Genomic DNA, 22,645 nt, shown 5'->3' with positions numbered 1-22,645 from the left:
TATTTGTTTTTTTTTTTTTAGAGAGAGAGGAGAGAGAGAGATAGAAACATTGATGTGAGAGAGAAACATCGATTGGCTGCCTCCTGCACGCCCCCTATCTGAGCATGTGCCCTGACTAGGAATCTAATGGGACCTCTCAGTCCATGGGATGATGTTCAGTCCTCTGACCCACATTGGCCAGGTGGCACATTCAAGTTTAAATAAATCATTTTATTTAATGGCTTTTATTTTCCCATGTATTTCTTGTTTCTTGCCTACTTTTTTTTTTTTTTATTCTCACCCGAGGACATTTTTGCATTTATCCTTAGATAGAGCTGGAGGGAGAAAGGGAGGAAGAGAGAGAGAGAAACATTGACGTGAGAGAGATACATCGAGTGGTTGCCACCCACATGACCCCAACCGGGCTGGGGACAAACTGCAACTGAGGTACATGCCCTTAGCGCAGCGGTTCTTGTGACCCCTTTGGGGTCAAATGACCCTTTCACAGGGGTTGTCTAAGACCATTGGAAAACACACATTTCCGATGGCGATTCATAACAGTAGCAAAATTACAGTTATGAAGTAGCAACGAAAATAATTTTATGGTTGGGGTCACCACAACATGAGGAACTGTATGAAAAGGTTGTGGTATTAGGAAGGTTGAGAAACACTGCCTTAGCGGGGACCCGAACAAGGAACTCTCTGGTCTGTGGGCTGATGCTCTAATTGCTGAGCCACACTGGCCAGGACTCTTGCCTACCTTTGAACTAGTTCTTTTCAATCTTTTTCATTCTGTTTCTGTTCTTACAGTGGTTATTCTAGAAATTGTAGAGTAGATTCTTAAATATTTATGTTAAGTAATATTAAGAGATGTGATGGAAGGAGGATTTAAGAAACATTTGAATTTACAGAAAGGATATTGTTTAGGGAATTTGTTTTATGACATAGCAATGCCTTTATGAGAGTGATATTTTAATTAAATTTCTCTACCAGGAGTAGCTTTTCTTCTCAACTGTTGGTTTGTTTTCATATTATAGACTCTATAAATTAAGTAATTAATGGTGGATTCTACACTGTTGTGGGAACTAGGAAATTTGGGATGCAGTTTCAAACTGATCTTTAATAACCTCTAACAATCTTTTAATGACCTTTATCTGATCTAAAAAGGGCTTTTGTACACCTTTTGACATTTTGTCTCCCTATTTCTTTTCCTCAATCTGTCATTAAGCCCTGTTAGTCTTTGTTGAAAATGTAACTTGAGTCAGGCCTTATATTTCTATTTTCATTGTCACAAATGAATGCCTCCCGTTATCTCTTGTCTGGACCCTTCAAAAACTCTGATTCTAATTTTTTACTCCCTCCAGTCTTTACAAAGCAAGCTGCCAGAGGGATCTTTCTAAAACAAATTGGGTCACATCACTTAGTGCTTAGAATTCTTTTTTTTTTAATCTTCACCCGAGGATACCTTTCCACCTTTTGTTCAGACAGAGTGAGAGAGAGAGAGAGAGAGAGGAAGAGAGAGAGAGACACATCGATGTGAAAGGGACACATCAAGTGGTTGCCACCCACACGACCAACCAGGGCCGGGGACAAACTGCAACCGAGGTACGCGCCCTTAGTGGGAAACGAACCCAGGTATCTCTGGACCACGGGCCGACGCTCTAATCTCTGAGCTAAACCGACCAGGGCTGTGCTTAGAATTCTTTAATGGCTTCAGCCACAGTGTAAACACTTCTTGCCATGGCTCATCAGCTCACAGAGTATGCACTGCTCTGTACACCTTTCATTTGGCCCTAGGACCTTTGCACTGTCTGTTCTTCCTGTTTAGACATCTCCTCTGGCTAATCCTTACATATTCTCAGTGTAAATGTTTCTTTCTTAGAGAAGTCTTCTTTCCTGATGCCCCAATTGGAATTATATCTCTTGTTACTCTGTTATAGTCACATTGTTATTATTTTCCTTTGTAGCAGATACTGTAAATTTATTATCACTTTTCTCTTATTTTTATTTGTGATAAAGACTGCATTATAAATAGTTAACTCTCGGTGTGCCTTTCCCCAGTTTCCTCTTTCCTCAGAGGTAGTTCCATTTTGAATTTACTATTTATAGTTTCTGTGCATGACTGTTGTGCTTTTACTATGCACATGTATGTATACCTTTTATATTGTGTGATTTGTGTGTGGAATCATATGTCAGTGATTTTTGAGATTCACATGTTGGGTCATGAAAATTAGATTGTTTCTTTTTATTATTTACTATTCCATTTTTCACTTGCTGAGCATTTAGGATTTTTCAGTTTTCTCTGAAAAGATTGTCCAAGTGTTTTTGTACCTTAAGGCAGTACATCTCAGGACCTGGTGTTTATTGGTTCTAATGTTGTAGATTAATACTTTTGTAAAGTATAATAAAATTGAATTACTAGAAAATCTGAATTTTTTTTTATCCTCACCCGAGGACATTTTTGCATTTATCTTTAGATAGATAGAGCGGGAGGGAGAGAGGGAGTAAGAGAGAGAGAGAGAAACATAGATGTGAGAGAGACACATCGAGTGGTTGCCACCCGCACGACCCCAACCTGGGCCAGGGACAAACTGCAACTGAGGTATGTGCCCTTAGTGGGAACCGAACCCAGGCCTCTCTGGTCCATGGGCTGACTGACGCTCTAACCGCTGAGCCAAACCGGCCAGGGCCAAGCTCTGAATTTTTTAAAATAAAAATTTCTCTGTCAAATTGCTGTAGAACTCTCTACACACCTACTCTCAATTATCTTGTCATGGACTAGTAAAAATCAGTTCTCGGCCTGGCGCTGTTCCATGGAACATACTTTGAATAGCACTTGCTCCAGGGCACATACCTAGAAGTGGAATGTCTGCTGAGGTGTGGGGCTTATCTTCAGCTTGACTAAAGATTGCCAAGTTGCTTCCCACAGGGCTATGTCCATGTCTGTCCAACTAGCTATGTGTAAGAATACCCTGTGAATGTACCTTCCTACCAATACTTCATAATGTCAAACTGGAATGGGGAAGCGAAACCAGTAAAATAAATACTGATTTTAGTTAGTGGAGTGTAAATTATTACTTTTATAAATAGTAAATAAATAGGGAATTTCACATTGACCATTGGTGATTGTGCCAGGATAATTTTATATATTTGAGGTTTTCTAAGTACAGATGAATTATGGGTGTTGCTTTAGTCATTTTGGTTTAAATTTACTTAATACAACTAGTCAAAATTATTTCTTGTGGGTGGTTGGCACTGTAAAGCATAAGTTACAGTGCTTTATACTTTATGCTCCGTTTTGGAAGTTATTGTATATTATAGATTGATAAGATGCAGATTTATTCTGACATGATATTTATTTTCCCATGCTCTTTCCCCCCCCTCCCTTTTTATTAAATTTTGTCCCCCAATTTTTATGCATTCTATTGGTATTTTACAGGATTTGCAGTCACTTATGTTTATTTAACAATCTTTTAACTTAACAGCTGGAAGTGTTTGTTTCTGCTTTGGAAAGAACTAGGACTTCTCTCAATTTATTTTATAAACTTGTTCACTTACGGAGTCTATTTAAAATAGGCTAATGGAGTTGCTACTCTTTATTTTATTTTTTCCCAATGCTGTGTAGTGTCCCTGTGTATGACTATATCATGGTCAGTTCATCTATTGTCTGTTTTTTTGTTTGTTTGTTTTTTATCCTCACCCAAGGACATTTTTGCATTTATCTTCAGATGGAGCGGGAGGGACAGAGGGAGGAAGAGAGAGAGAGAGAAAAACATCGATGTGAGAGAGACACATCAACTGGTTGCCACCTACACCACCCCAACTGGGGCCGGGGACAAACTGCAACCGAGGTACGTGCCCTTAGTGGGAACCGAACCCTGGACTGGGAACCAAACCCTGGTCTCTCGCTCTAACCACTGAGCCAAACCAGCTAGGGTGAGTTGCTACTCTTTTAAAGTAAAGCATTAGAGGAAGCATTTTAAATAGATCGTAACATTGTTTCAGTTACTTGTCAGAAATTTAAAAAATTATTTTTCTTTTTTAATTTTAAATAATTGTATTGTTATATAATTGACATACCATATAATTCACTCATTTAAAGTATAATTCAATGTTTTTTAGTGTTCAACAGGGCTGTGGACCTATTACCAAAATCCAGTTTTGCAATTTTTTATCTTAAAGCAATCCCCTTACGTATTAGTTGTCACTTTCCACCTCACCTCCTCCACACTAAACAACCACTAAATTACTTTCTGTCCTTATACATTTGCCTGTTCTGAACTTTTTGTATAAATGAAGCTATAGATTGTTTTTTTTTTGATCCAAAAAAGATTGTTCTTTTTTGACTAGCTTCTTTTACTTAACATAATATTTTCAAGATTCATTGATATAGCATTTGTCTTTTTATTGCTGAATACTGTTCAATTATGTGGATATATTACATTTTGTTTATCCATTTATCACTTGGGTGGAGATTTGGGGTTTTTCTACCTTTGGCGCTCATGAATAATGCTGCTGTGAACATTTGTGTATGAGTTTATGTGTGGGCAAACATTTTTATTTCTCTTGAATATATATACCTAGGAGTGGAATTGCCGGATCATATGGTAACTCAATGTTTAACATTCTGAGGAACTGCCAGACTCTTTTTCAAAGTGGACATACCACTTTACATTCCTACCAGCACTACATGAGGCTTCCAGCTTTTCCACATCTTTGTCAGCACTTGTTAATGTCTGTGTCTTTTTTTTTTTTTTATCCTCACCAGAGGACATTTTTCCATTTTTTGTTCAGGTAGAGTGGGAGGGAGAGAGAGGAACAGAGAGAGAGAGAGAAACATCGATGTAAAAGGAACACATCGAGTGGCTGCCACCTGCACAACCAACCAGGGCCGGGGACAAACTGCAACCGAGGTACGCGCCCTTAGCGGGAACCGAACCCGGGTCTCTCAGGACTGCAGGCCGACGCTCTAACCGCTGAACCAAACCGGCCAGGGCATGTCTGTGTCTTTTAATTATAGCCATCTTGCTGAGTGTGTAGTACTATTTAATTATGGTTTTGATTTGTAATGATTTGATTAGGCTATTGATGTGGAGTACATTTTCATATGCTTATTGGCCATTTGTGTATCTTTGAAGAATGTCTATTCGGATTCTTTGTTTTTATAAAGCAGTTTATTTTTTATTTTTATTTATTTATTTATTTATTTTTATCCTCACCAAGGACATTTTTCCATTTTTTGTTCAGATAGAGTGGAGGGAGGGAGGGAGGGAGGGAGGGAGGGAGGGAGGGAGAGAGAGAGAGAGAGAGAGAGAGAGAGAGAGAGAGAGAGAGAGAGAGAGAGAGAGAGAGAGAGAGAGAAACATCGATGTGAAAAGAGACACATCAAATGGCTGCCACCCGTATGACCAACCAGGGCCGGGGACAAACTGCAACCGAGATACGTGCCCTTAGCGGGAACTGAACCCAGGTCTCTCTGGACTGCAGGCCGATGCTCTAACCGCTGCGTCAAACTGGCCAGGGCTATAAAGCAGTTTAAAACAACAAGGATTTATTATCTCAGTTTCTGTGGGCCAGGAATGTAACTTTGTTGGGTCCTGTGGCTTAGGCTCTCTCACAAGGCTACAGTCAAGGTGTCAGCCTGTGCTGTGGTCTCATCTGAATGCCCGACTAAAGAATGTTCCAATTCCAACCTCAGTCTTTTGGTTGTTGGCACATTCAGTTGTGGGTTTTTGGGTTGAGGGCCTCAGTCTCATGCACCCTGTTGCCCAGAGATCACTCTTGGTTCCTTGCCATATAAGCCTCTCTTAGGGGCAGTTCACAACATGGCCGCTGACTTCTGTGAAGTAAGGAGTAGAAGCAGGAAAGAGTAAGATAGAAGCCAGAATATTTTTATAACTTAATATCAGAAGTGACATCCCAATAGTTTTTTCATTAGAAGCAAGTCACTTGGTCTAGCCCTTACTCAGGAGGGATTCTGTAGGTCATGAATATCGGGAGTTGAAGATCTTTGGGAGCCATTTTCAATGCTGCTGTCTTAGTTTGGGCTGCTATAACAAAAACACCATAGAATATGTGGTTTAAACAACAAATTTATTTCTACAGTCCTGGAGGCTGGGAAGTTCAAGATAATGGTGCCAGCGTAGTTGGATTTTGGTGAGAATTCTCATCCTTGATTGTAGATGACCGACTTGTTCTCACCTGGAGGTGAGAGCTAGCTCTCAGAGTCTCTTTGTCTTCTTCTTTTTAAATTTTTTTTTGCACGTGTCTCTAGCGGGTACCGAACCTGAGACTCTCTGGTCTGCAGGCCAACACTCCAACCGCTGAGCCAAACCAGCCAGGGCTCTTTCTCTTCTTAACAGGATTCAAATACTGACATGGGGCTCTACCTTTATGACCTCATTTAAACCTAATTATTTCCTAAAAACCTCAGCTCCTAATATTCTTGTGGGGGTTAGTTTTAACAAATGAATTTTGAGGGGAACACAAACACACAGTTCATAAAAACTGCCTACATTTTAATTGAGGTATTTGACTTTTTATTATTGAGCTGTAAGAGGTTTTTTTTTGGTTAATCCATACCCGAGGATTTATTTTTTCTATTGATATTTAGAGAGAGTGGAAGGGAGAAAAGAAAGGAGAGAAAAAGAGAAATACTGATGTGAGAGAGACACATCCATTGGTTGCCTCTCACATGTGCCCTGACCAGGCCGAACCTGCAACCCATGTACGTGCCCTTGACCCAAATCGAACCCGCGACCCTTTGGTGCATGGGCTGTCGCTCTAACCACAGAGCCATAGTGGCCAGGACTAATATATACTGAATAAGAGCTGCTGATCAAATATATGATTTGCAAGTATTTTTCCCACTTTATGGGTTGTTTGCTTTCTTGATGGCATCATTTGCAACACAAACATTTCACATTTTGATGTAGCCATTTTATCTTTTTTTTTTGCCAAATGTACTTTGTAAAGTACATTAAGTACATTATAACTTAAAAAAAAATTACAAAATTCAGTGTCAGAAAGATTTACTCCTGTTTTCTTTTAAGGGTTTTATAGTTTTGGCTCTTAATTTAGGTTTGTGATTCATTTTTAGTTAATTTTTGTGATGGTGAGAGTTAAGGGTCCAACTTCATTCCTGGGCATGTTGATATACAGTTTGTTCCAACACTACTAATTGAAGAGACTATATTTTCCTTATTATGTATTCTAGTCAAAGATCAGTTTACTGTGTAATATGCATGGATTTATTTTGGGGCTCTCAATTATATTCCATTTCTAGGTATGTCCATATTTATGTAAGCACTACCTTGATTACTGTAGCTTTGTAGTAACTTTTGAGATTGGAAGAACTTGGTTCTTTTTCGCATTGTTTTGGCTATTCTGAGTTCCTTGCATTTTCATATGAATTTAAGGATCAGCTTGTCCACTTCTGCCAAAAAAAAAGGCAATTGAAATTTTGATAGGGATTGTATTGAGTCTATAGATCAATTTGAGGAATATTGTTATCTTAATTAATATTAAGTCTTCTGACCCACGTGTATGGTATCTTTCCATATATTTGGGTCTTAAATTTCTGTCAAAAGTTTTTTAAATTAAATTTATTGGGGTGACATACATTGGTTCACAAAACCATACAGGTTTCACGCATACAGCTGAATAAAACCAAACATCATCTGTACACTGCCTCGTTCTCCCATTGCCCCAAGCAAAGTCTCTTTCTGTCCTCATTTCCCCTGCTTCCCCTCGGCTATTACCAAACTGTTGTCTGTGTTTTGTATATATGTTTTCTATCTAATCCTTCCCCTTCTTTCATTTAGTCCCCCAACCCTTCTCCCCTCTCACAGCTGTCAGTCTGTTTCATGTAGCCATTCCTCTGTTTATCAGTTTTTGTTCACTACATTCCACATATAAGTGATATCATATGGTATTGGTCTTTCTGTCAACAAGTTTTTAGTTTTCAGTGTACAGGTCTCTTATATCTGTGTATTTTATTCTCATACCCCTACTGTAATTGGTATTATTTTCTTATTTTGATTTGTTCTTTGCAGGTATATAGACATACAAGTAGTTTTTGTATGTTGATCCTGTATCCTGCAGCCTCAATATACTTATTAGTTCTAATAGCGTTTTTAATGCATTCTTTAGGATTTTCTATGTAGAAGATTATGTCAACCGCAAATAGAGATAGTTTTACTTCTTGTTTTTTTTATCTGTCTTTTATTTAATTTTCTTGCCTGATTTCTTATTTAGAACCTCCGATACAGTCTTGAATAGCAGTGATGAGACTGGAAATCCTTATCTTGTTCCTGATATCAGGAGGAAAGTATTTAGTCTTTCACCTTAAATTATGATAGCTGTGTATTTTTTTTTCTACTTTTCTAATTTTGTAACTTTTGTTTATTTATTTTTTAAATGTATTTTTATTACAGATGTTTCTCCTTTTTCTACCCTAGACATCCTCCTCTTGATCCTGCCCCTCCCCCCCAGCATTGTTGTCTTTGTCCATTGACTATGCATACGTGCATATAAGTTCTTTGGTTTATCTTATCCCTCCCCCTCGCTAGCTGTGTATTTTTTTAAATTTATTTTTTTATCTTCACCTGAGGACACTTTTCCATTTTTTGTTCAGATAGAGTGAGAGGGCGAGAGAGGAAGAGAGAGAAAGAAACATCGAAGTGAAAGGGACACATCGAGTGGCTGCTACCCACACAACCCAACCAGGGCCGGGGACAAACTGCAGCCAAAGTACATGCACTTAGCGGGAACTGAACCCAGGTCTCTCTGGGCTGTAGGCCGACACTCTAACTGCTGAGCCAAACTGGCCAGGGCTGTGTATTTTTTATAGATGCCCTTTACTAGGTTGAGGCAGTTCCCTTCTGTTCTTAGTTTGAGTTTTTTTTTATCATGAAAGGTTATTGGATTCTGTCAAGAGATAAATCATGTTTTTTGTTTTCTATTTTATATGGCATATTGCATGGGTTGACTTTAAAATATTGAACCAACCTTGTATTTCTGGGATGAATCCCACTTGGTTGTGGTACATAATCTTTTTTTGTATGTTGCTGAAGATGAGAGTTTATGGCCTTCTCAGTCTTTCATGAGCCTATGCACAGACCTATACACGTGTAATCTTTTATTTATTTATTTTTTTGTTAATCCTCACCTGAGGATATTTTTCCATTGATTTTTAGATAGAGTGGAAGGGGGTGGGTGGGGGGAGAGAGAAACATCGATGTGAGAGAGACACATCAATGGGTTGCCTCCTGCTCAACCCCGAGCTAGGTTGGGAATTGAACCTGCAACCCAGGTATGTGCCCTTGACTAGAAATCAAACCTGTGACCCTTTGTCCTTGGGCCAATGCTCTAACCATTGAGAAAAACTGTCCAGGGCTACGTGTGTAGTCTTTTAGATTTATAGGCATATGTTAGAACTTTTCAAAGTCCCTATGGGTATCTGTAGATATATTTTGGTCACCTTCCTGTTTGTCGTTATTGGCTCCCCAGGCAGTAGAGATGTTAAACAATCGACACTGCTTTCACTGCCAGGGGTAGGAGTGGTGGTGGATGGGTGGCAGAATAGGCAGTACCCAGTGGTTGAGTTCTGAGGTCAGATAAAGAAAGCCCTGTGAATGGCATTTTCCAGGGGGAGCTGTCAAGTGATGGCAGTTACCTGGGAATGAGGCTTCTCTAGTCCCATTCTGTCAGTCTTGGCGCATGGAGCACATTGGAAAGAAAAAAATCAGTTCTTTCCTAAATCCCAATGGATCTAATTGCCTAGATTTTTGATAGTGGTGTTGGAAATGGAGAGGAAACTTCCAACCTTATTTCATCAAGGAGGAGTTTGTAAATATATTTACAGTGTAGCTATTTAATATGTTTTATTTTTTTTATTTCTGGTGACCAAAGTTCACTACACATTTATTAGTAAAATATAGAAAGGTACACACATACATAAGATAAATTTTTTTTGAAATACCTGTTAAAGAAAGGAATATATACCTAAATATTATATGAAAATAATGTTAACTTTTGTGAAAATAAAGCCAGGGAATGTTTTTTTTAAACTTATTTTTTTATTAATTTATTTTTGTTACAGATGTTTCTCTTTTATTCCCCATTGACACCCTTCTCCCCATCCCCTCCACCCCATCCCCAGCTTTGTTGCCCATGTCCATTGGTTGTGCGTACATGCATATAAGTTCTGTGATTTATATCTTCCCTCCCCCTCTTCTGAGGGTTGTCAGTCTGTACCCTACTTCCACGTGTCTGGGTCTACCCTATTCCTCAGACTGTTATGTTCATTATATTCCATAAATATGTGAGATCATGTGGTATTTGTCTTTCTCTGCTTGGCTTGTTTTGCTTAGGATAATACTTTCCAGGTTCCTCCATATCATCTCAAAGGATAAGAGAGCTTTCTTTCTTATAGCTGCATAGTACTCCATTGTGTATATGTATCACAACTTTTTATCCATTTGTCTACTGATGGACACTTGAGCTGTTTCCAGCTCTTAGCTATTGTAAATAGTGATGCTATGAACATGGGGGTATATATATTTTTTCTGATTGGTGTTTGAGGCTTCTTAGGGTATATTCCTAGAAGTGGGATTACTGGGTCAAATGGCAATTCAATTTTTAATTTTTTGAGGTAACACCATAGTGTTTTCCATAGTGGCTTCACCAGTCTGCATTCTCAAAAGCAGTGTACTAGACACCATCTTTCTCCACACCCTCACCAACACTTGTTTGATGATTTGTTGATGACAGCCATTCTGACAGGTGGGAGGTGATACCTCATTGTTTTAATTTGCATCTCTCAGATGATTAGTGATGTTGAGCATTTCTTCATATGTCTCTTGGCCATTTGTATGTCCTGTTTGGAGAGGTGTCTATTCAGCTCCTCTGCCCATTTTTTAATTGGGTTCTTTGTCTTCCTTTTGTTGAGTTGTATGAGCACTCTTTATATTTTGGGAATTAACCCCTTATCTGATGTGTCATTGACAATTATGCTCTCCCATACAGTGGGTTGCCTTTCCATTTTGATGGTTGTATCTTTTGCTGTGCAGAAACTTTTTAGTTTGATGTAGTCTCATGTGTTCATTTTCTCCTTTATTTCTATTGCCTTAGGTGATGTATCAGTGAAAATTCTGCTGCATATGATGTCCGAAATTTTGTTGCCTACAGTTTCTTCTAGAATTTTTATGGATTCAAGGGTCACATTTAAGTCTTTTCTCCATTTTGAGTTAATTTTTGTGTATGGTGTAAATTGATGGTCTAGTTTTATTTTTTTTACATGTAGCTGTCCAGTTTTTTCAACATCATTAAAGAGGCTGTCTTTACTCCATTGTATGCTCTTGCCTCCTTTGTCAAATATTAATTGAGCTTAATGTCTGGGTCCATGTCTGGGTTCTCTATTCTGTTCCACTGGTTATATGCCTGTTCTTGTGCCAGTACCAGCCTGTTTTGATTACAGTAGCTTTGTAGTATAACCTGATATCCAGTATTGTGATCCCACCTATTTTGTCCTTCTTTTTCAAGATTGCTCTGGCTATTCAGGGTCTTTTTGGGTTCCATATGAACTTTTGAAGTATTTGTTCTTGTTCTGTGAAATATGTCGTTGGTATTTTGATGGGGATTGCATTGAATCTATAGATTGCTTTGGGTAATATGGACATTTTAATGACGTTAATTCTTCAAATTCATTAATAAGGTATGTGCTTCCACTTTTTTATACCTTTATTTCTTTTTTCAATATCCTGTAGTTTTCTGTTAATAGATTTTTTACTTCTTTGGTTAAGTTTATTCCTAGGTATCGTAATTTTTTTGCCGTGATGGTAAATGGGATTGTTTTTTCAGTTTCTTTTTCTGTGAGTTCATCATTAGTGTATAAGAATGCTGTCGAGCCCTGGCCAGTTTGGCTCAGCGGTTAGAGCATTGGCCTGCGGTCCTGAGAGATCCGGGTTCGGTTCCCGCTAAGGGCACGTACTTCGGTTGCAGTTTGTCCCCGGCCCTGGTTGGTCGTGCGGGTGGCAGCCACTCGATGTGTCTCTTCACGTCGAGATTTCTCTCTCTCTCTCCTTTCCTCTCTCTCCCTCCCACTCTATCTGTACAAAAAATGGAAAAATATCCTCGGGTGAGGATTAAAAAAAAAAAAGAATGCTGTCGATTTCTTAATGTTAATTTTGTATCCTGTTACTTTGCCAAATTCATTTATTACGTCTAGGAGAATTTTGATGGAGTCTTTATGGTTTTCTGTGTATAATATCATGTCATCTGCGAATAATGACAGTTTCACTTTCTCCTTTCCAATTTGGATCCCTTTTATTTTTTCTTCATGTCTGATTGCTGTGGCTAAGACGTCCAGTACTATGTTAAATAAGAGTGGCGAAAATGGGCATCCCTGTCTTGTTTCTGTTCTTGAGGGAAATGCTTTTAGTTTCTGCCCATTGAGTGAGATGTTGGCTGTAGGTCTTTCATATATGGCCTTTATTATGTCGAGACATGATCTGTCAATTCCCACATTGCTGAGCGTTTTTATCAGAAACGGGTGCTGGATTTTGTTGAATGCTTTTTCAGCATCAATTGATATGATCATGTGGTTTTTATTCTTTATTTTGTTTATGTGGTGTATCACATTTATTGATTTGCAAATACTATACCAGCCTTGCATTCCTGGGATGAATCCCACTTGGTCATGGTGAATAATTTTTTTGATGTATTGCTGGATCCGATTTGCTAGTATTTTGTTCAGGATTTTGGCGTCTATGTTCATCAGGGATATTGGCCTGTAGTTTTCTTTCTTTGTAGTGTCATTTTCTGGTTTTGGAATTAGAATTATGCTGGCCTCATAAAACAAGTTTGGAAGTCTTTCTTCTTCTTGAATTTTTTGACATAGTTTGACAAGAATGGATGTTAGTTCTTCTTTAAATGTTCGGTAAAACTCCTCCGTGAAGCGGTTCAGGCCTGGACTTTTGTTTGTTTGGGACAGTCTTGATTACATCTTCAATTTTCTTTCTTGTTATTCAGGCTATGAATTTTTAAAAGGACTTACTAAAATGTTTAATTAAGTGATGCCATAGTACCTTAAACTTGGTAATTAATTGAATCTATTTTCCTCTTTCCAGGTAGATGCACGGAGCATACCAGTATTAGCAAAATGGCAAAATTCATATAGCATTAAAGTTGTACTTCAAGAACTAAGACGTCTAATGATGTCCAAAGAAAATATGAAGCTTCCACAGCCACCAGAAGGACAAACATACAACAATTAGTTTCAGTGGATCTCAAACTTGTCTTAAATCAACAATCTTCTACTCATGTTAATGTCTTGATTAAATATCACAATGCAAAATAACCACACATTAAGTAAAAGAACTCCAGCTGGTAAACATGACCTGGACATTTGTAAGAATATATTTAATATATGTACACACATTTTGTTTTCAGGTAACAGGAGAAAAAAATGCAGCACAATTTTTTTAAGGCACTGTCATTGAAACAAACCTGGAGTACTCAAAACAGAATTCAGGTGTACAGATAAAGCATCGTGAGAAGTGTCAGATAGCTGTGGAAACACATGTGTTTCTAAAAAGTAAAATTCTCAAGAAGGAAAAGGGGAAATGGCATGGTTTATCCATCTTGTTTAGTGAAAGAACTTCAATTTAAATTGTTTAAAGTAGCAGGTACAATGTATATTGTCACAATTTGCTTTAATTTTTGAAGTGGTGTGGGTGCTGATTACCAGTAGTATCAAAAATATATTCAGGATTGTTTTGATAACTGTATTTGTAATAAATGTCATCGGGAAGGTGAATGAATTTTTGTTAAAAGCTGTTTCTGTGTGTTACATGTAAGAGACATGGTAAATATTTGTTTATAGTGTGACAAACCATGCATTTAAGTTTAAGTGAAATCAGCAAAAAGGAATAGGTGAATGGGTATGTGATTTTTTCAGATTAAAGTTAGTCTTAAAATGTAAATAAAATGTGGATCGTGTCCTCAGAAACTGTGCCATTTCTATTATATTTATGTGGTATATGTAAAATACCTTGCCAAGGTAGCAAAATTGGAATTGTTGTAGTTTTTCATTCATACACACTTTTTATTGCTTATCCTATTTTGTATACTTCTTGTGAATTGGAATTTGCAGAGTATTTTAGAGAACAAATTACTTTATTAGTTTAATTTCTTCTTTGATTTCACCAGAAATATATTAAAAAGATGTTTGAATTCTAGCAATTTTTATAGAATTATAGATTGTAAATTATCCAAATATACATTCTATATTTTCTTCATAGCATCTTTTTTCTTCCTTTCTTTTTTAATTTTGGTGATATTTTTTCTTCCACTGCTTTTAATACTAACTGGGATTAATTTTATCCATTCCACTTATCTTTCACTTTGGCATCTGTGTAATTCTGAACTGATGATCTGTTTTTACCAAAGTGATAAGAGGTTTTAAGTTAGTGTTTTTTATTTTAAAGCACTAGGTATACTACTTAGTTGAAACTACTCTTTTCTTATGGAATTCACTGCACAAAATAGAAAGGTGGTCAGGTAACAAAGACACATTTCTTAAACATGCTCTGACATGTTTTTATTGGGTTCATTCAAATCTAAAGCTTTGAGCTATCTTTTCTTGGTCATTAATATATTAGTGATAGTTTGTCTAAAGTTAATTTCAACATGACTATTCTATTTTAATTATTAAAGATGTTTAAAATGACACAAAATACATAGATACAAATTAGTGCATGTGTAATTTATTAAAATAGGTTTGGAATGAACTATTACCTTGGAATACATTCTTAAAACTTTTAAATTGTTAAGGGAGATTAAATTGAATTACACAGATGTCATATATAGGAGTCTGATGGTTACTGATGGTCTGAAGCAATCACTTTAATAACTTTTCTACTTCAAAAATGTGTCTTGTCATACATGGGTGCTAGTAACCATTTGAATGTGTTAAATTATTCATATGTTGGTGGGCTGAGAATCTGGGTACCTTGATCTCTTGTCCTCATTCCTTTTCCTGTATCTACTATTGTGAAGGTTTGTTTTTTCCCCCCTCAAGTATGTGTTGTTTAAGTTGGCCCTATAATGTTTATTTCTCTTCTTTTGTTTATGGGACTATGGATCTCTGCTGAAATCTGCATGCCAGTTAGCTAATTTCCAGAATGATCCATTTTGCATGTCACAATCAAGATGTACATGGCAATCTAAGACACACTGGTTGATTATAGGAGTCAATACAGAACCACTCTTAATTGTAGTAACATTTCTAACACAGCAGTTTTGAAGCTATTTTTCCTTTGTCTGTTTTGTAAAGTGGCTAAGGTTGTAGGAGTGTATGGTATTGAACTGTAAAATTGCCTTTGAAGTTTGTTTAAAAAGGTAGCAGGTGAGACCCTAGGCGATGATATTATATTAATAAAGATTACAAAAATAAAATTTTTGTTCTGTTAGGTCAGTGTTATGCTTTAATGGTTTTAATTACTTTCTGATTTTCAGAATTATTTTGGTATATTAAAGTAATGGCATTTGTTATGAAGTTTTTAGAATTTTGGAACATAAACATTTGTAAGGATAGTCAATGCTATTTAAGTCTTTTATGTGTAAAATACCAAAATTTATAATTTTAGGTTATCCTTTTAAAAGAATTTATCATACACAGCCCATCTGGTGTAGCTCTGTGGATTGAGCATCATCCATGGACTGAGAGGTCCTGGTTTGATTCCTGGTCAGGGTACATGCCTGGGTTGCAGGCTCGATCCCCTGTGGGGGGCATGCAGGTGGCAGTTGATTGATGTATCTCTCACATCAATGCTTCTTTCTATCTCTCCCTCCCTTTTTCTCTAAAAAATCAATAAAAACATATTAAAAATAAATTGATCATACTTCAGATTTGGGTAAATAATTGGAGAGTGAATTAGTTTACCATATAATTTATTAGTCTGGATTGCTTAATACCAATTTATTGATCTAGGTATTTCCCACTAAATATATATTGTTATTAATAAATACATTTGAGCCCTGGCCGGTTTTGCTCAGTGGTTAGAGCATCGGCTTGCGGTCCAGAGAGACCCGGGTTCAGTTCCCGCTAAGGGCACATACCTCAGTTGCATTTTGTCCCTGGCCCTGGTTGGGTCGTGTGGGTGGCAACCACTCAATGTGTCCCTTTCACGTCGGTGTTTCTCTCTCTCTTCCCCCTCCCACTCTATCTGAACAAAATACAGAAAAGTGTCCTCAGGTGAGGATTAAAAAAAAATTTTTTTTGAAATTCATATTTTTTGGAAATTTAGAGCATACAGCTGGAAAATATTGTATTTTTTAAAATATATTTGGTGTGCATGACTTTGGTCCTGGTAGATGTATCATGAAATTAAAGACTTTGGTCAAAACTATGTTAACTTTAAAAAAATTATTTACTTCAGACAGAGAGAGAGAAAGAAACATCAATTTATTCCATTTATTTATGCATTAATTGGTTGATTATTCTATGTGCCCTGATCGAGGATCGAGCCTGTGATGCTGGTGTATCAGGATCCCGCTCTAACCAACTGAGCTACCCAGCCAGGGCAAAACTATGTTAACTCTCAATGAGCACATGGTTGTGTTCTTACATATATTTTAAAGACTAAGATACTAATGATAAATTGTCGTATCATGAATAACTAGATTTCAGGAGGCATTTAAGGAATTTTTTTCCAGATTTCCTTTTATAAGTGTATTTTTTAATGTGTAGAATCATTGTATCATTTACTGCTGGTAAGATCTAACAGTCATTGGTTTTACTTTTTTGATAAGTGTCAATATAATTTTCGAGTACCATTTTGATTGACTTTTAGTCATTTTCACAAAAGGATTCTAACTCTCAAGATTTTGGAGAGTGTATATATTTTGCTTATAAAATAGAAACATTACAAGAAGGAATGGGTGCACTGTATTATGGAATTGATTATAGCATTATCAGTTAATTTCCACCCAATATTGTGTTTACTAAAAGCAGGAAATGCATGGGAATAGAATATCTTTTATGCTAAAATTAATATGCCTTACAGAAGTTAGAGTAGTTGGAAATCTTATAGTACATACTGAAAATGTTGACTATTTAAACAGTATTGTGGAGCATTGAAAGTAAAACACTGTCAACATTTTCTGAAGAGAAAATTAATGAAGGTATTTGATGATACCAAAAATAAATGACAAATCTAAACCATCATTTTGTCAAGGGAGCTTGGAGAACTCATGGAGTGAGTACATGATAAAAATACTTAATTGGATATGAAAATGTTGCCATAGTATTTTAATCCTTAAATAGGGTATTCTCACCCAGAAAAATTCTGAAGGATTCGCTCCATTTCATTTTCATATGTAGTCCATAAGCTCAGTTCAAAAAATTTTTTGGCACGTTCACTTATGAAATTAATAATAAAAGCCAGATTGATTTCGTTTTCTTAATTTAGAAAGATTCCAGGAATTAATCCTTTCTCAAATGAATAACTGACCAAATACCATGTATGGATTGTGCAGTGATCTATTTGCTGCCAAATGTGGATTTATTATGTGAATTCTTATATGTTGTCCTTATTCAATGAGCAACCAGTTTAAATTTATCTGGAAATTTTGATAGCTGAAAGATTACACAAAAGTAAATATTCTATCTTCAAAGGAGAACGAATAGTTGGCACTAAGAAACCAAAACTGAGGAACCTGTGGTTAGTAAAAAAGCAAATAAGTGAACTGATTGAGCGTAAAAACTTTCAGTCACTTGTTCAGTGCAGTAATTGAGTAATTTAAAAAATATTCAAAGACTGTAAGGAAGCAGTGTTAACAACTGAGTGTATATTCTTCATCTAATATTACAGGTTTTTTTTTTTTTTTTTTTTAAACAGGCTTTAACAATGGATAATTTACAAAGTAATCTGGAAAATTTACACGTGACTTCAGATTTAACAGGACATCCTCATAATACAATTTGGTAAAATTTGTTACAATACTTAATGTCATTTTTTGGGGTGAAAAGACTCATCCTTTTACAGTCAACAAGCATGATAGTTACAAATGCTTCGTTAAACGGGTGGGGATTTATAGTTTATCAGCCCTTAATTTGAGGAAGAAAAGTAGATTTTCTTCACAGTTAACTGACAAAAGAGAAATGTATTATTTTACCCTTTCTCAAGCCATGTTGGCCAAATAAGTAATGATGGTCAGATGTCCAGATTATATCCATTATCATAAATTATCTTTGTATTGCTATAGTTTTTTAAAAAATCTAGATAATTGTAATGGCTTTAAAGACACATTTAAAGTGGGTAATAGACTTTTTCTTCTATCTTTATATTCAAGTGAAAATATTGAATTCACAAGAAAAAAAACTAATTGAGTTTCATAATCTTAGGTAATGTATGTATTTCTTGGAAGAAAATTCTTGTGGATTCAGTATTGTTTGAATTATTTGTGTTAAAACATTGTTTAATGCATAAAACTGTATTAATGCAAATGTGTAAACATGCTTTTAACCCTTAAAAATTATAAAGTAGATTACACACTACACAGTAATTAAAATGTAATTTAATATTGAGGACTTTCATTGAATTAATTTCTCTTGAAATGTAAATATGGTGTTGCCTCCTTTTGGCCTTTTTCTTTTTTTGCTGTTTCTATGTGCTGTGCTGCTGGACCTCAAGTTTTCTTGTCTTGTTTCTCTTGCTGGACTGCTATGAAAACATCCTTTTTATGTTACCTAATCTTTATTTGATATAAATACAATTAAGTTATAGGTTCACCTCTGTTCTTTTTTATTAGCCAGAAACAGTATCTGCAGAGAGCTAAAACTCTTGAGTCTTGTGATTGCACTTTGAGACCACAGTTGCCTTAAACCCTTCATTAGGAAGAATTGCAGTGATACTCATTTTGCTGTGATTGTGGCCTTTATAGAAATAAAAATTATCCATGGGGGTGGTAGATAACTTGATATGTTAATAACATTATTTTAAACTAGGGTAACACATTTTAATCAAATGGTGTGATTCCCCAAGCCCAGTAGTAAGGGGTGCCATTTATTGATTTAGAAAGTAAAAAATTGCAGTAAAAAATCCCTCCTTTTATGTGACTACTGTGCCATTATTTTCTGGTGAGTCTCCCTTAGCTGTAATCTCTTTCAGCTGTGGTCCCCTCTGTTTTTGTGACCAATGCTATTCTGTTCTTGTTGAGTGGATCCTTCCTTTCAACTCCCTTAAGCTCCTTGAGTTTTCCCTGTTATCTTAGGTGTGATCCCTTTCATATTCCTTTGACATCAACCACTAACCAAGAATTTGAAGGATAATCTTGAGAGATGGTTTTACCAGCTTGAACTATTTGCTGTGCTCTGACTCCTTTCTACCCCTGTGCCCTCTGTTTACTACCTCTGTTAATGTTTATTCATGTTCCCTTTATTAAGCTGGGTACTCTCCTAAATTTTTTTTTTTTATCACTTTTATTTGCAGATCTTTTTTTCAACCTATCACAGTTGCTCTCCTTGACGACAATGTCCTCATGTGTTGATGTTGTTGGCTGTACTTGCTCCTGAGAGTTGATGTGCACGCATCTATGGTGGTAGAGACCACCACAGTAATAAAGTTGTAAAATTATTTATATATTTGTTTAAAAAAATTAATTACATTCTTTGAACTAAATAAAAAAGCACATCACCAGAGTACATTTTTTGAAACTAAAACCAGAAACTGAATGGTTTCTTATTTGAGATTATGAAAAATTCCACTTTTTGAAAACAGTGTATTAGGCTACAAAGAAATGTTAAAGTCATTCATTTGAATTAGAAATTATTGAAATCATGACTTGCAGAAATTGAGTAACTTTTTATGAGATGACAATTTTATTTACCAAACAGGTTGGGGTACTTGTTTGAAGCCACCCCTGTGTTAAAAGCTACTTTTTTTTTTTTCCTCACTCGAGGACAGTTTTGCATTTATTTTCAGATAGAGCATGAAGGATAGAGGGAGGAAGAGAGAGAGAAGCATTGATGTGAGAGAGACACATCAACTGGCTGCCACCCATACAATCCCAACTGGGGCCGGGGACAAACTGCAACCGAGGTACATGCCCTTAGCGGGAACCGAACCTGGGTCTCTCTGGTCTGTGGGCTGACGCTCTGACCACTGAGCCAAACCAGCCAGGGCGAAATGCTACTTACTTATTTAGTATATGAATATAGATGATGATATTGAGGTTATAGGTAAATATGAATTATGGTCAACTTTTGGTAGTGGATGATCCAACCTGTGGGTGCTTCATCTGGGTACTTCTTAATGATAGAGCTTAAGTGCCCATTAGCAGTAAAGTTCTAGGTTGAACTGGATAGTAATATTGATAAATGAAGAGCAGAAGAGGGAAAACTGGGGCAAACACCATTTTGTCCTATGCCCTATGACTGGACCAGTTAGCCCTTGTATTCAGTTTCCAATGTAAAGGCCATGTTTACCCCACCAGAGTTGTGGTTTCATGAAATAATGTGAATGGTTTTAATCACAGTCTGATACAGAATGATTGATCAATAAATAGCATTTTAAAATAATCTAAATATTCAATCTTAATTATGTTAAATAATTGGGCAAGGTAGTAGCATCCAAATATTGATGGTATTTTTATATACCAATAATGAATTCTTAGAAACTAAAAATACCATGTACCATTGCAATAAAAATAAGATGCCTAGGAATAAACAGTCAAGGAGGTGAAAGACCTGTACTGGGAAAACTACAGAACACTTAAAAAAGGAATAGAGAAAGCTACAAACAAGGGGGAGAATATATCATGTTCATGGATTGGAAGAATTATCACTAAAATGTCCATACTACCCAAAGCAACCTATAGATAGATTCAATGCAATTTCTATTAAAATATCAATGGCATGTTTCACCAAAAACAAACAAACAAAAAAACAAATTGTCACAGCAATCTTGAGAAAGAACAAAGTTGGAGGGATCACAACACCGGATATTAGATTATACTACAAAGCCATTGTAATAAAAATAACTGGTACTGGCACATGAGCAGGCATATAGATCAATGGAACAGAAGAGAGACCTCAGAAATTGACCTATGCCATTATGCTCAGTATTTGATGAGGCAAGAGCATACAAGGGAGTAAAGACAGTTTCTTTAATAAATGGTATTGGAAAAATTGGACAGATATATGCAAATAAATGAAACTAGACCACCAACTTACACTATACACAAGGGTAAACTCAAAATAGATAAGAGACTTAAATGTAAGTCAAAACCATAACATAGGTAGTAAAATCTCCACGTAGCAGTTTTTGCCGATACATCACCTAGGGCAAGAGAAACAGGAAAAAATAATGGGACTACAAACTAGTAAGCTTCTGCACAGCTAAAGAAATCATACTCAGAATGCAAAGGAAACTCACTGTATGGGAGAACATATTTGCCAATGATATATTTGATAAGGGGTTAATTTCCAAAATACACAAAGAGCTCATACACCTAAACAAGAGGAAGACAATCCAATTAAAAATGGGCAAAGGACCTGAAAAGACACTTCTCCAAAGAGGACCTACAAATGGCCAATAGGTATATGAAAAAATGTTCAACATCACTAATCATTAGAGAGATGCAATTAAAATCACAATGAGGTATCACCTCACACTTGTCAGAATGGCCACCATTCACAAGTCAACAATTGTTCAGTGCTGGTGAGGATGTGGAGAAAAGGGAACCCTAGTACACTGCTGGTAGGAATGCAGACTGGTGTAGCCATAATAGAAAACTGTATGGAGTTTCCTCAAAATATTAAAAATGGCACTGTTATTTGATCCAATGATCCGAGTTCTAGGAACATATTCTAAAGATCCTGAAACACCAAACAGATTATATGCACCCCTAGGTTCATGTCAGTGCTATTTACAATAGCTAAGATCTGGAAACAGACCAAGTGTCCATCAGTAGACTGAGTGAATTAAAAAGTTGCTATATATTTACACAATGGAATACTAAGCAGCTTTAAAAAGGAAGGCTCTCTTACCCTTGAGATAGCATGGGCGGACCTGGAGATTATTATGCTAAGCAACATCAGTTCAAGGAAAGACACATATCATATGATCTCATTTATACGTGGAATCTTAGGAAAAAAACTGATGAACAAAATAGGACCACAGATGTGGAAGCAGGGAATAGACAGATCTCAGAGGGAAGGTGGTAAGGAAGTGGGAAGACAATAACTGAAGAACTTACATATATATATATATGCATAGCCCATGGATACAGATGACAGACAGATGAAGGACTGGGGTAGGGTGGGAGATGGGTGGAAGGGGGTAAAAGGAGAAAATGGGGGACATCTATAATACCCTCAACAATAAAAAAAAATACATTGTTTGCCACACTCCTGTGTAAAGTATGGGCTGATTTCTTTTTTCTAATTTATGAACCATTACAAAGTTATTTATAAATTACAGTTGATATTCAGTCTTACTTTATATTAGTTTCAGTTGTACAGTCTAGTGGTCAGACAATTAGAAAACTTACAAAATGATTTATCTGATAAGTTTAGTACCCTATGGCACCATACGTAGTTATTACAATAATATTGGGTAGATTCTCTATGCTGTTCTTTACGTCCCTGAGACTATTCTGT

The 22,645-nt window shown here is 36.4% G+C and overlaps 1 protein-coding gene across 5 annotated transcripts in view; it reads left to right on the top strand.

The window, feature by feature from the left end:
• Window positions 1–17,987, top strand: part of UBE2V2 (ubiquitin conjugating enzyme E2 V2) — a 60,495-nt gene extending 42,508 nt beyond the window's left edge. For 4 of the 5 annotated variants that reach the window (XM_036264075.1, XM_036264078.1, XM_036264077.1 and 1 more), the window contains one exon: window positions 13,110–13,990. In XM_036264075.1, the coding sequence (XP_036119968.1) occupies window positions 13,110–13,256 (147 nt within the window). In that variant the 3' untranslated portion in view covers window positions 13,257–13,990. Of the gene's footprint in view, window positions 1–13,109; window positions 13,991–17,882 lie in introns of those variants that run through there. The other variant, XM_036264076.1, reaches the window with a different exon arrangement.
• The last annotated feature ends 4,658 nt before the right edge of the window (window positions 17,988–22,645 follow it).

Source organism: Molossus molossus, unplaced genomic scaffold (genome assembly GCF_014108415.1).
Source record: "Molossus molossus isolate mMolMol1 unplaced genomic scaffold, mMolMol1.p scaffold_m16_p_16, whole genome shotgun sequence".
Classification (NCBI taxonomy): Eukaryota; Metazoa; Chordata; class Mammalia; order Chiroptera; family Molossidae; genus Molossus; species Molossus molossus.
This window is presented reverse-complemented; position numbering and strand designations above follow the sequence as displayed.